This window comes from Morchella importuna (genome assembly GCF_003444635.1).
Source record: "Morchella importuna strain M04M26 chromosome Unknown Morimp01GS012, whole genome shotgun sequence".
In the NCBI taxonomy this organism is placed as follows: domain Eukaryota; kingdom Fungi; phylum Ascomycota; class Pezizomycetes; order Pezizales; family Morchellaceae; genus Morchella; species Morchella importuna.
This window is the reverse complement of record NW_025763409.1, coordinates 389,305-403,096: the sequence shown is the minus strand read 5'-3', so window position 1 is coordinate 403,096 and position 13,792 is coordinate 389,305. Positions and strand designations below refer to the sequence as shown.

General features: G+C 44.8%; 5 protein-coding genes across 5 annotated transcripts; 3 read left to right on the top strand and 2 right to left on the bottom strand.

The window, feature by feature from the left end:
• Positions 1-222: 222 nt before the first annotated feature.
• Positions 223-2,346, bottom strand: LAJ45_04783 (uncharacterized protein; the record flags this gene model as incomplete). Its single annotated transcript, XM_046114359.1, has 1 exon — positions 223-2,346. One exon carries the CDS (start codon positions 2,344-2,346, stop codon positions 223-225), a length of 2,124 nt encoding a protein of 707 aa, XP_045972385.1.
• A 4,077-nt stretch (positions 2,347-6,423) lies between these two features.
• On the top strand, positions 6,424-6,928 carry LAJ45_04782 (uncharacterized protein; the record flags this gene model as incomplete). The annotated part of the gene is made up of 4 exons (XM_046114358.1): positions 6,424-6,476; positions 6,526-6,589; positions 6,674-6,794; positions 6,876-6,928. 4 exons carry the CDS (start codon positions 6,424-6,426, stop codon positions 6,926-6,928), a joined length of 291 nt encoding a protein of 96 aa, XP_045972384.1.
• Positions 6,929-7,415: 487 nt separating this feature from the next.
• Positions 7,416-8,653, bottom strand: LAJ45_04781 (uncharacterized protein; the record flags this gene model as incomplete). The annotated part of the gene is made up of 4 exons (XM_046114357.1): positions 7,416-7,544; positions 7,642-8,126; positions 8,208-8,322; positions 8,402-8,653. 4 exons carry the CDS (start codon positions 8,651-8,653, stop codon positions 7,416-7,418), a joined length of 981 nt encoding a protein of 326 aa, XP_045972383.1.
• Positions 8,654-10,326: 1,673 nt separating this feature from the next.
• Positions 10,327-10,744, top strand: LAJ45_04780 (uncharacterized protein; the record flags this gene model as incomplete). The annotated part of the gene is made up of 3 exons (XM_046114356.1): positions 10,327-10,501; positions 10,554-10,636; positions 10,730-10,744. 3 exons carry the CDS (start codon positions 10,327-10,329, stop codon positions 10,742-10,744), a joined length of 273 nt encoding a protein of 90 aa, XP_045972382.1.
• A 124-nt stretch (positions 10,745-10,868) lies between these two features.
• Positions 10,869-12,818, top strand: LAJ45_04779 (uncharacterized protein; the record flags this gene model as incomplete). The annotated part of the gene is made up of 9 exons (XM_046114355.1): positions 10,869-10,890; positions 10,986-11,099; positions 11,160-11,734; positions 11,793-12,188; positions 12,251-12,326; positions 12,382-12,448; positions 12,521-12,557; positions 12,618-12,685; positions 12,749-12,818. 9 exons carry the CDS (start codon positions 10,869-10,871, stop codon positions 12,816-12,818), a joined length of 1,425 nt encoding a protein of 474 aa, XP_045972381.1.
• Positions 12,819-13,792: the final 974 nt, after the last annotated feature.

Sequence of the window (13,792 nt, the reverse complement as noted above, 5' to 3'; positions counted from 1 at the left end):
ATTAGAATATCAAGGATTTAGATAATAGTCTACAAATGATCACAAGAAGACTATAGGAAACTAGTACTTCATGAATCGACTCTTATAGCACACAAGGAAGTCCGCCGAATTTGATATACAGCCGTCTATATCATAGCAGATTTGAAAAGTCTATTTCAAGAAGCGCAACTAGATATCTGTCAGCATTCGATGAAAAACTATTGGTAAAAGTGGACAATCGACTCACGGATCTTTCCCAAAGCTTATAAAGCATCCGTCCAGTCTATGATCTTCTTCCATATAACGACGTACAATCATCGCATCCTGGATTCCCGCGAATATCAAAGTGGCCTGTAGATACCCATACTTATTTACCTCCCATGACACATCTTGCACTTTTGGCTCACCATGATGAGTGTCAAGATAACGCGAGACATATTGTGATGTAAGTCTTAAGAGTAAATCTGTAAGGTCTGCCTCGCGTTCTCGATTCAATCCTACCGAATTCTCAAGGCTCTTCCGGTCCCAGCCCAGAATATCTAGGACGCGACTGGCGTTGAGTGTTTCAATAGCATCAAGAACTTCCTGCGGCACAAGCGTGCCCTGGATATCCATCTTCACAATAATTTGTTTCTTGACCGTATTTTTATTTTCATCGAGGAAAACGAGTGTGACGCCTTTGGCTTTGGTGACTTCATAGAATTGTTTGGCTACAAGAGCCACAACAAAATTTACTAACGCTATCCCATTCTCTCTGCATATCTGAATGCTTTCAATAACTCCCGAACCTGAGCAGATTTTGGAAATTTGTTTCAAAGTCATGTTGTGAGGGAGACCGATTAAGAAAATGCTTCTTAGATTCTGTTCTGACTCATCGGCAACTATCTCCAAGGGCTGCTCTACGGATTTCACGGGCGTGATGTTCGATTTTGGGGCATCCTCTTTCTCGTTCAGATCTTGTTTATGCCGTGCCTCTTCCTCTTCATATTTTTCATGTTCCTCATGACCCTCCTCACTTCCTTCATCGCTATTTGATCGATCCTGGCGAGACTGAAGAGTTACTAGCTCCATATGCCTCTGGATCTCTTCATGGGACGGTATCGCGAACACAGTGCGTTTACGTTCAAGATCCCCAATAGCCATTAGTGCTGCTACATTTTTGTAATCTTCATCGAGCTCAACGGATTTTATGGAAGAAAATTTCCCATATATTTCAGTATCGCCCTGATAAAATCTGTGGACAGGCACAAATGGCAAATGAGGTTTTGGGGGCGTATGTCTAGATTTCGTCAGGTACTTTGTGTAAGATTTCCTCTTACGAATCTCTTGGTGGTTCAGCATGAATTGTCCCGACTCGTGGCTCATAAGTGGTCGACTGTTTTTTTGGGAGCTATCTGAGCAATTGAAGGTAGAAATCTCGTCACGGCGAGAATTTTGTGGACTCTGTAGTTGGCCATGTGATAGGGTTCGAGGCTGACCACAAGGTGGGGTTCGAGGTTGACCGTGTACCAGGGTTCGGGGCCGGCTATACGATTGAGTTCGAGGTTGACCGTGTGGGTGATTATTCGTTTGATCCGTGAACTTAATCCCCCCTTGACAACTATACTTCGGAATTTGTGATAGAGGAAATGGAGGAAGGGAGTTTGGCGGGGACCGTTCGTTAGCAGGACCGGTTTTAGGTGTCGGCGACACAGACCTATCCTCCTCGGGGCTGACTGGCAGGAATGGTCTTTGAGACCCAACCTCCGTTGATCGTATTTCGATCTGATTTTCACTTTCTTCTCGCACGGCTCCAGCCTGTTGTGATACAGGCTTGATTGACTGTTTGTCCGGCCCCTCAAAATCAACCCCACCATGATGACCTTGGCCAGATGTTTGGTGTGTGGGCTTCAAGACCACAGGGTCATTTCTTAGCGAGGCAACGAAAGGTACATTAATCGGTCGTGCTAATGGCCCTATAGAGTTGGAGCCTTTTGAATGAGGTTCAACAGTCTTTGCTACCTCCGGTTTTCGTAAATGGGGAGGGACCCACGTTTTAGGTTTATTTTCAGTCTCGTTGGCAGCTTGTGGAATAATAGGCCGTAGATGTGGATGAATGTAAATTGCTGGCCGATTTTCCAATATTTGTTCCTCCTCTTTAGCAGGTGTCTGCTCGATCTGGGCTTTATCGCCTGGCTTTTCTGAAGAGGTGTCTTTCGTCCTCACAATTTCTTCTTTTCTCGCAATTTCTTCTTTGCTCACAATACTCGCAGACTTTACAGCTAGAACACGAAGATGAGGCGGTATTGGGCGTGCGTCCGATGTTTGTGTTGGATTTTGAGTGGGAATTGGAGGGTGGGCTGGTGGGTTCGAGGTAGATTGAGACATTGTTTCCAGCAACGGGACCGGTTCAACCTGACTGGATGCAGGACGAAAACGAGTGGACATGTCTTCTTCTACCTTGCAGGAATCATCCCATGTGGAGTAGAGGGGAGGAGCGTGATACAAATTCTACATCAATTGTTAGCATAAGATGCATAAGATCAAGCTGCTAACCCTTAAATGTTTTACAGCGGAATCGACCATGTCACCGCGGTAGTTAGAGAAGCGCGCGGTCAAATGAATATTTTACTGTGCGGTCTTTTCTTACAACAACGGTGAACAGGGGGTAGAGGAACGGAAGGATTTTAGACTTACGTTCCTAGGATGCTTGTAAGGCTCCCGGGTAGAAGCTCTTGCCATCTGATGGCTTAAATGACTATTCCTCCTGCAGCCCGCTTTAACTTTGTTGATAACTGAACACCTGCACAAAAACATTAGCTATAGTTTTCTGGGGGAGAGGTATGTATCAATGGGCGCGTACCAGGGGACAGAAATGTAATGAAAGCGTATCTGATGAAGATAATGGACGATGATGGCGTGTGAGGGGATGAAAATGAGGATGATGTTGAAGCTGAAGTAATAGGCGGGTGTACAGGTGCCTTGGCGTGGTTTACTCCCAGTTAGTTCTGGTAACGAGAGAGGTAGAATAACGCTATGAGAGCAAACCTGCCAGCACCACAACGTCACCAACACACCAATAGACGAACACACCAAAATCACCACTGCAACGACCACCGCCAACAAGTGGCCACGAACACCAGGAAGTTTCTCTCGTGAGGCCGGAAAATCCCTTAACCGCTGTAGTACTCCAATTAAGCCTGTTAACCGTAATTTAATCATAAGGTATCACTCGGATATCTGGGCGAAGACGTTCATTTCTTTTTTTTTTTTTTTTTTTTTTTGTTTAATTCATTAATTGCGTGCGAAGACGTTCATTCATTCCGTTCGAGTCTGGAAGGATCAAAATGATATAGGGATATAGAGTCTGCTATATAGGTAATTAAGAACTCCCTTCCTCTATGCTCTCGGTCCCATCGCCCACAGCAAGAATAGTCTGACTCGTGTGACAGCAAAATCGACAACAGGTCACTTCTCTTTAATAAATCCATCTTTTGCTTACACTGTGGAGATCGAGAGACGGTTCTATAACCCTTCTCGCTCTGCTGGACATACATTCTACACCCAAAATATACCACCGGCCGACGCCTGCAGCACAATTACAGGGCTACGATACCCCATAAAGATCTTCCGACTCTATAAAACATATCAAAATTTCTGTTTCAAACTTCGGTCTATGGCATAAAGCTCAGGACCTCGAGTCTCCCGGACCCCACCGCGCTCCCGAAGGCGGTTATGTCAGGCTAAGTACATACATGCACCACAAGTTCTTCCCCAATAACGCAAAGAAATAGAACGGTATTTCGTCTGCAAATATTTGGTGCGCAAAGCATCATCTAGTAAGTTGGGAAAATGTGCGTTTGGGGGAGACTGGTTCTTCACAGGATCCGTTCCCCTCAGTAACATGTACCTTTTGAGAGGATTTGACTCGTGGGAAAAAGGTCGCTCTGACAAGACTTCAGCGTCATGAATCGAGTATTGGTGATTACAACGACTCAGATCTTGCCAAGTTTCTACTGAGGTTTCACATGACCTTGTGAGTACTGCATTGATGACAATGAGGTACTGGCGTACTGGACGGCGGAATTTCATGGTGTATACATATAGGGTTATCACTCGCTATTTCAAGGCCTTTAGGCGTAGCACCTTTCCTATAATTGCCCGCCTAGATGTGCACTCATTTCTTTATTTCCCTTTATTTTCCTTCATTACGTCCATAGACCATTTCGGAGACCCAATGGTAGTATCTATTAGGCAGGTGACAGAGATCTGACTGTGGCTGCCGTCCCTCTGCGGGTTAGTTTGCCTGAATGCTATCGGGCTCTGGATGATTGGGGACACCATATATAGGAAGAAAACTTTCTCAAACCTAGTACCTGTATTATTCAAATCCCAAAGCCAATTGATAGTAATGGCCATTCCGAAAACCTTAGATATACATTAAATTCCCCCATCCCGTTTCTCCCGAAATAGTTCTCAGTCGGAAAATGATCTTTCATATTTCCTCGCACTAGTAAAAAAAGGAAAAGCCTATATCGACGCGGTGAACTATTTAACGGCCTGTCTGGACCGCTTCTTGAACTATCCAGCCACCCAAGCCTACCGAGGCAAAAAAAAAAGGTTTTCAAAACATCAGGAAATAGCCATCTTTGCTATGGAAGAATTGAAGAATGCAGTCTATAACTTATAACCCTAACCCTAGACACGTGCCCCGCTACTGCTCGAGTCCAAGTGCGATAAAGGGCAAATTGATTTATTGATTACTTCATTTAATTGTATGCAACCCTCTGACCCAGAAGTTATGATGATAACTGACAGAAATTTCAAAATAAAAATAAAACAAAACAAATAACAATAATAACAATGAAATTACAAAGAAATTTGTAACAGCCGATTCCTTCCTCCGGCCCCTCCCATCCTTTCCATGTGCAATTTGTTGTCTATCCTTCCCGCCGCTTTGCCTACCCCATTTCTAATTCTCTTGGTTCGCTTCGTACATCGTACGATAAAGGGCAAAGAAAGGCGCTCGGTTGCTAAAAGCTGGAATATATAGAACTAGAGTAGTGTTAAGATATATTTGTTATTAACCCTCATAGGTTGTCTTTGTCTAGGTAAATTGTAAGTGATATTACATCCCACTAGCATTGACTGTGCCCATGAATGGCGCGCGCGGATTAAGGATAGCTGATATCGTCTTGCCATTTTCCAACCCGTAGAGAAAAGGTCTAAACCCAATGGCCGGCATCACAGCTCACCTAATAGGAATAGTATTAGTTACCTGCAATCAGCCGTTGCGTTCAAATATCACTTCCTACCCATAACACACATGGGCGAGTGGCCAACCGGTTAACGCTCGCCTTCCGGATACACCGAGGGGTTAATTGTGCCAAGTTGTACCTATCGAAGGTCTATAGTTCAACCTAGGAGTGGGGGTTGTAGATATGGCGGCGAACTATCAATGCAACCTTTTAATATCTCATATTTTACTACTTATGATTTAACCCGGCATAATAGTATAGTAGTTGGGTTTTTAATATTTTAATAGTGGTTGGCTAGTGGTTGTTTAAGAGCAACGTAATCATAGAATATCACTCGAATTAGTGATGCGTGGGGAGTATGGCGGTTCGGCGGACAAGCCCGCGACCAATAAACGTCTCGAAAACTTACATATTTCAAATGTCTTTTGGCATTAATCTGGTTTTATCTGGAGAGTATGCTGAGTATATTAGCTCGAAAGGAGTCCATGAAATCCCGAAGCACTTACAATATCGTACACATAGAAACAGAGAGATTCTTGTTTAGCTATAGCTATTTGAAAAACACTCTGGTCTGGACCATATATAGGTCGCTGAGATTGAAAGAGCACAAGTAGAGTATGGGAGCCTCAAGCACTGGTCCGATGGCGCCTGCGGATATATATAAGAAAAGGGTATCTGCATATGACGAAGTTGTTGTAACGGTACGCATTAAACAGTATATTGCTGAGTTGCACGAGTGATGTATTGATACTGTTTTCTACACCAACAAGACACGAGCCGGTTGTAGATACGCGGATTTATTTCGGCATTCTCGTACACATCACCATCCCCAAGCCTCCAATCATCGTACTCGAGCCGCCGAAACAAGAAACCCATAAACGTTCCGACAAGCCAGTTAGTGGATTGAAATATGACTGGTTATTTCTGACCAGCTCGTTTGATAAATTTGTGTTGTGTGACTATTAGTAAACACTCGTACTTACTAAACTCGGCCGGGAAGTGATATAAAGTGCCGTTTTAAGTTTGTAGGTAGGAGGTGCGTCTCCCATCAATCTCTTGTAGCCAGGGCCGGTGAGAGCTATTCATTTTCGTTGAAACCACCTGCAGGTGTGGTGGGGGCAGCATGTGTTGATCGAGCACGCATATTTAAGACACAGTAGATATTCAGACATTAGCTCGGCCAAATACCGCTAGGACATCCAACCCAATGCTTGATTTATCAGTTCTTTGGTTTGCTTATCAGCTTATCTTACCGCGGGCGTGAGTACTGGACTAAGCCTCCCAATCCTAACCCTCTAACCTTGAGGAGCTCCGAGCTAGCGGACCCCAGGTCAACAATCTTCTTGGATCACCTTGCAACGACACCGAGCAAGGTATATTGTACGCTCAACGCCGCATATTTCTAGACGCTGTCTACCGAAATGTTCATCTTACCAGGGGCGGACCACCAATAAAAGGGATATGGAGAACTTCGGCGCCGAATACTATTGCGAAAGGACTCGAGCTTTTACTTATGGAGAAGACAAACTTGGAGCCTTGGACTTGAACGTCACCGACTTGGGTTGAAGAAGGAATTATGTGAGTAGGATAGTATTATGTCGGCTCTCTTCTTATACTTCCTACGTAGTTCCTGAGCTGATTTCTCGTTTCCTATCGCAGTGGACAATTTCCCTGCGTTAAGCTCAAAAGTAATCGGTGGTGAAGATGTTTAACAACTCCCATAAAATCTGTTGTATTGGATGATCCTCAAAAGTTGACACTGCATCGGGGCTGAACATTTCCCAGGGCTAGGGTTATATCCGAAATAATAGTTACCAGGTGTAGCAAGTATGTACCGCCAAAACTCGAAAAATTGGCTATCTCCGTCCAGGGACTACCGCTTGAATAATTGGTTGGATGGCATCGATCTACATCAGAAGTATCCCATACAAGTAATTCTAATCTAGCCAATTTTTCGAGTTATGGCGGTAGTACGATCAAAGTCTTTTTATTCGTTTTCAAAACTAGGGACTCGCCAAGCATAACTACCAACTGCACTTCAAAGAAAAAAAACTCCTTTTTTGAATAACAAAAATTAAAAAACAAAAACAAAAAAACATCAAAACCGCAAGCAGAACCACAAAAAATCGTCATAAAAACCAATAAAAGGGAAACCGCTCGAAATAAAAAGAAAACCCGTCCGTATTGTATGGTATTCAATCAGATCGTTCCATCAATAGGTGCCTTGACACGCGAGATGACAAGGGAATTGACGATATGGTTGTACGGATGTGATACCAGCAAAGTCTCGAGGAGGCCCTTCTCGAGGTCGGTACCCGGATCAACCACCTAAGTCGAATATCGTTAGTAAAAGCCACTCTATTTTTTCCCCCCTCCCTAACGGGAAAAAAGAAAAGCAGGGAAGGGAAAAAGTAGGGAGCCATACCGGATACAACAAGCTTCTGAGCGAGTGTGCACTCCTCATAACCAACAGCGCGCCCGCCCTCATTCTTCCAGCCACATCCGCAATGATTTCTGTTTTCTGCGACTTGTTAGCGCCGACGAGAGCGGCGAGGTAGACAACGTCGAATTGGGTCAGGTCCTGCTTTTTCTGGTCCTCCATCGCCTCTGTGCACTGGAAGGTCATTGATCGAGCGCGCTTTCCGAGTTTTTGGCATAGGGATGAGGAGAGCTCAATTGCGCTGGCGTCGCGATCGATGTTGTGGACCAGAAGAGGGACTTTTGAGTCACTGTGTAGTTCCTTCTCGAGGATATCTGCGAGACAGAGTGAGGTGAGGGGCAAGGGTCCGGAGCCAATGAAGGCGAACTTTCGTGGCATAGTGGGGAGCATGGAAATCATTGCGTAAATCTCCATGCGGGTGAGGTCCACATAGTTGGTGTAGTAAGGGAATTTGAGGAGCTCAGCATTCACTGCAGGTTTCCGTGATGTTAGTTTTCTGCTTTCATGCAAACGCTGCGCATGGGGGAGAGGGAAGGGGGGTTTATTCAAACCATCTTTCTCAGAACTAAGCTTTGTGGCCCAGTATGCCTCGAGTTTACATTCTCCCTGAGAACAGATTTCTCGTAGGTGGGCAGTTATCTTAACGATACGGTGATCATTGACAATCTAGTTATTAACACAATTCTAGTTAGTCTCCGATTACTGATTCTGAAAGGCTAGCCGGGGGTGAACGGGTATACCATACCTTTTCCGCGACCTCCTCTTTTAGCATCTCGGCGCACAGTCCAACCAACTTTCCAAAAGCAGCATTGACCTGAGGAGCGGGGTCGAGATCTCTGAAACTAGCCAGCTCGGCGTAGAGACTTAGGATGATACTGATGTACTTTTCTACAATGTCCTCTTCAAGAGGGCCAAGAGGGGGAGTAGGGGGTTGGTAGAACCTGTTCCCAGCTTGCATACCCGCGGGGAAGAGATCATGGGATTCAATAGATGGCATTGTAAATGATAGTAGAAGTTGGGATTTTGTGGGTAGAATGTGTAATTGTTGTGCTGGTGAGGGATGTGAGGGTGAGTGAAGGTGAGTGAAATGATGATGAACTGGACGAGGGGGAGAAGCAGCCTTATAAAGGAAGGGCTTCTGGGATTGAAATCTGCATGCCCCCTTTCAATTCATTTAGGCCGGCTTGAAGATGGGGGGAGGTTTCAGGATTTTGCAGATACTGCGGTAGGTACGTCGACCTTCAACTCCGATAGAAAGCCTTTGACTACCCAAGTTTAAGGGAAAAAAGCACGCTAGTGTGGAGATAGCGACAGTTTGGAGATAATCGATTCGACGCGGTGAACATACATTAAGTTTGACGTCCGAATCCTGGATGGGTGACAGAATCTGTACTCGTACTTTCGTGACGTTTGTAAAAGGAATCACTATTGCATAGTAGTGCATACTATACAAATACGCGCCAAGTCTACAATTTAATATGGTATGCAATAGCGGTTCCTTTTATAAACGTCACGAAAATACGAGTACCTAGGTCATGCGGGTTATACAAGGGCCTGTCTGTCCGTTTGTGGTGCCAAGTGCCTCATTCTAGCTCTATAATTCAACTTTTTCGAAATCTTTGATAGTCGGCAGTTCGATGGTTGTACTTGGAAGCAAGGGACGATCGGTGAGAATTCAACACCTGCCTGTTGCCCGAAATTCAGGCCCCGATAGTCGACGCGGATGCTATGTGTCTTTTGTGATCCACGATACGGTACCTGTCGTCGTGCTTTGTTTGCCATGCATTAAGTCTCTTCCCGTGAGGAGTAAGCCCAATAACCTGAAAGCTGTCAATCTACTTGAGCGCCATCATACCAAAACCAAGATCCCCGGGACGGATCTGAGTACAAGACCAGCACGACAGCATAATGGTACCACGGGCTTTAAATTAGCAATACCCAATTGGCCCGGACATTGATCAGAGGGTGTGGCGCCTATCGCTTAAGGACTAAGATATGATAATCTGAGGGATCGCTCTCTCTAGCGAGATAATTGGTTTGGTCCGAGAATTCTTCAACCGTCATGAGTACCTTGGTAGCTAGTATTGTATGGCGGGGTACATGTAGACACCTTGATGGTACCTCTGACGCTCTGTTGTCTTTTTTTTTCTCCCTTCCTTCTATTTAGTCCAACGGCCGGCGACCATCTGGATTACCAGGACGTGTTTGATCGTAGATTTCATTTTGTGCAGGCACGATCTGATCTTTCTAGGGAAAGATTTTGTTTGGAGGACTTTCTTTATGTTTATCCCAACTACGGTAGTACCAGTAGCGCTACCGTACTTGCTTGGTCTTGGCAAGGGGACGTAAGAGGCAATGATCAACCACCAGACAGGAACTATACACGACGCCTTTCATTCCACACCGCACCGGAATCTTTGATAAAATATGATCATGATTCATTTTTTCTTTTAAGGTTCTCGACAAGTCCAGAGATGAAGTCATTGATTGTGATGTTGAAAAGTGCCTCGAGCTTGGCAGTTGTTACCAGGATATTTACTTGAGTGTGCACTGGTTTGAGCATATTTGAGGTAGCTACAGTAAGCAATTGGAGCAGAGTCCGAGGGAGATACCCTACCAGGTGTATAACAACCACAATATCATCGATGAACCACCAGGGTACCCAACGATATGAGGTCCAAAAATGTGCGCAGCATCGGGGCCATACTGGTTTTGGAATATCAGGCACGGTTTGGGAATCCAATTGATGAAGCCGAGATCCACGCACACGCACCTACGGCTTGGATTGTAGAGAGCCTCCCTGCATCGCACATGTACCTTAGGCCGAGTAAGCTGCTGGGGAATCGTAAATGCTCTTCACCTTCCTTCTCCTATTCTCTTCATCATTTGATTGTCAGACGAGTATCCACAGTTCGGTCTAAAGAAACACGGTCCCAGTCATTTCAATTCCCTACTGGCTAACATTCCGTCCAATCATACGGTCCGTGCACCCGTCTAAAGCACCCTGGTGGGGAGTTACCCTCTTGTGCGCCTTGGATAGGACGTCGTTATCTGATCAAACCCTTTCCTCCAGTCTGACTTTATCTGATCCATCCATCGAAATATCCTGCATATCCTCATCGTTAACTACACATTTTCTTTGATCTCTTCTATTAGTTTAAGAAGCTCAGATCGGTCAGAAAGGCAATTGTATTTTTTTTTATTTAAAAAAAATGACGGTGACAGGCGCACGCAGTAAGTACAACGACGTGGCCTGTTTCAAGCCCGTTTCCCTCCCCCCCAAAAAATTGCTTGTTTAATTTATTATTTTTCTAATATTATGTCTCTAGATAGTGACCTCGAAAGTCAACTTCCAGATATCCGCCCAGTATCCAACAGCACCGAAAACAACACGGAGAAGAAAAGTGATGACGGCCTCACTTTGGTCACAGGGGTACAACATAGTATTTACTCATTCTCACCACATGATCGAAGACATAATAAAAGCTGATTTTTGTTATCAGATTCTTTGAAAGTTCCCTCTTCAAGATTCTCGTCGACAACAGCCTTGTACAAAGAAAGTAACGCTGTAGAAGACCTCCAACAACAGTTGCATGACCTCATTGTCGATGTGGGAACCGCCTTTATCTCCCACGGCGGTCCCTCTCATCGTGTCCAGCCTGTCATTGAAGCCCTCGGCCAAGTTTTTGACGTCCCGACAAATGTGCACACCATGAACAGTCAAACCGTGATTTCTTTCCCACCGAAAAACAAAAGAGGTCCGCCAGCAATGTACCCCATCATCAAAAGGGGGTCAATGAACTTTACAAAACTCCCTTGTGTTTTCGATTTGGTTAAGAGAATCGTCAGGGACCCCGCGGGATTGACTATGCCAAATATCTATGCTGAGTTGGAGAGGATAGAGGGTTTGGAAAGTGCATGGAACCAATATACGATTGCGGCATCTTATGTGCCAGCGGCAGCGACGAGTGCAATTATGTTCTTTGGTGGAGATTGGAAAGATGCAGCAATGTCAGGGGCGCTGGCATTGATTCCGGCGGCGTTACTTTTGGTTGCAAATAGATGGGAGAGGCTATGGGTATGTGTTGGCTCTTCTCACATGGCACTTTTGCTTGAAGTTAATGGGTTGGGAATAGTGGACATATGAATGCATTGCGTGCTTTTTTGTCTCGCTGGTTGCTACTATCCTTTCGAAGCATTTCTGCTACTCGACATTGATTCTCTCTGCCCCCGTCACGCTTCTTCCAGGATACACGGTTTCTATCTCTGTCGTTGAGATAATGACTAAGAATACAATTGCTGGATGTATTCGGCTAGTGTATACGGTTGTATACCTGTGCTGCATGGTGCTAGGTTTCACGCTTGCGCCCATTCTATACAACGCCCCGGGGAACATGAGTGGAGATGGGTTTCAGAGACTGCCGGTGGATCTGTTGTCCACTTGTAACACAAGCCAGGGAATTGTTGTCAATAAGTTTTGGTTGTTTCTTTGTGTGCCGGTTTATATTTGTGCATATAATATTTACCTGAAGGTACTGCATTGTTTATCTCTTTTAATTCCGACAGGATGTGATACTAACATATGGCTTCCTAGACACCATGGCGTCAGTGGCCTTCCATGATTGTTATCGGTAGTCTAGGCTACGGAGCTGGGTTCGCTTCGAAATATCGTATGCCTTCTGTACAAAGTTTTTTTTCGAGCAAAGTATTGACTCCCCGATCTAGTTTGGCACGCTCCTCCAGAATTCAATGCCTTCGCAGCTTCATTCACCCTAGGGGTTTTCTCAAACATGTATGCAAGAGTCACCGACGAATTTGCTTTCAATGCCATTGTGGCGGGTGTATTCATTCAGGTTCCTGGTAGTTGGGGAATCAGGGGATTGCTTTCTTTTGCCTACGGGGTATGTAATACAGTTCATATCCGTGTGCATAAATACTTACTGATATAATTGATTGGGTAGGATTACGAGAAGGGCATCTACTGGAACTATAGCATGCTCGCTATATGTGTTTCTATATCACTGGCACTGTTGGTCTTCCCTCTCTCTCCTGCCTCTGTCGTAATATAGTTTCTAATCGATGCGGTTAACAGTATAATTTCAAACCACATCTTCTTTGGATTCAAACTTTTGAACCGGGGAGCGCCTCACCTCGATTTTTGAAGTGTATTTCATAATGTCCACGTTAACGAGCGGCCACCTGCCCTTTTCATTTTTTTTTTCATTTGTCGGCGTCTATTCATATTCGGGTCTTTAGAACAATTTTTGTAATCTCTTCGCCTGCTAACCTGGGTTGGGTTTGGGTCGGATTAATTCCTAGCGATGCTGGGAATCTTATAGATCGTGGGGCCCGCCGTTTTGACGATTTTCACCATGTTCTCAGGTTTCATACCAATAAGATGGCCACATGATTCATAAACTTATCGGCATCGCTGGTAGGGGGGGTGATTGGAAGGTTTCAAAAGGTAAAGAAATATAGAGGATAAAAAAGTACAAGTAGCTAGATCATCAGTCTAGAAATACAAGAGCCGTCTTGTTCGTGTTAATAGAGGGTTCCGGAGTCAAATGAAATAGAAGGGCGATGGCCTGACACCACGGGTTTCTCTTAATGGTTAACTTCTTATTTCATACTTGTAAGTTCCAGTTTTAAAAGGAATGGATGGTTGAGAGACTCAAGAACAGCGAGAGTTTTGATTTTTTTGTAATGAGTCGGTTCATGATTTATCACTCGTTTTTCGTTTTTTTCTTTTTTTCTTTCCTGGTTGGCTAGTGAACTTACTTACTTCCTAACCGTACTAGTACGGAGAGCATTGTTCTGTAAAATTAACATGTTACAGGACAGTGAGATCTAGATATAACGCTCATCAATCTCGAACTCGAACAAGCCCCCGAGCTAGAATATCCCATGATAATCAGTGCACGGGAAACACCCGCCATAGTCTGGCAGGGCACACCAGCGCGCAGTGTACTATACGTATACTGTACCATCCTTATTACAGCGAACTCGAATCGATAATCCCAAAAGATATATACCGTAAACCTACATGTAGCTAAATGTAGCTAGCTACTAATCCACGGCCCCACGGGTTCGAAGCGGGCAAGAGTCTCGGGATCGGGAGCGTGAACGTGGGGCGTAG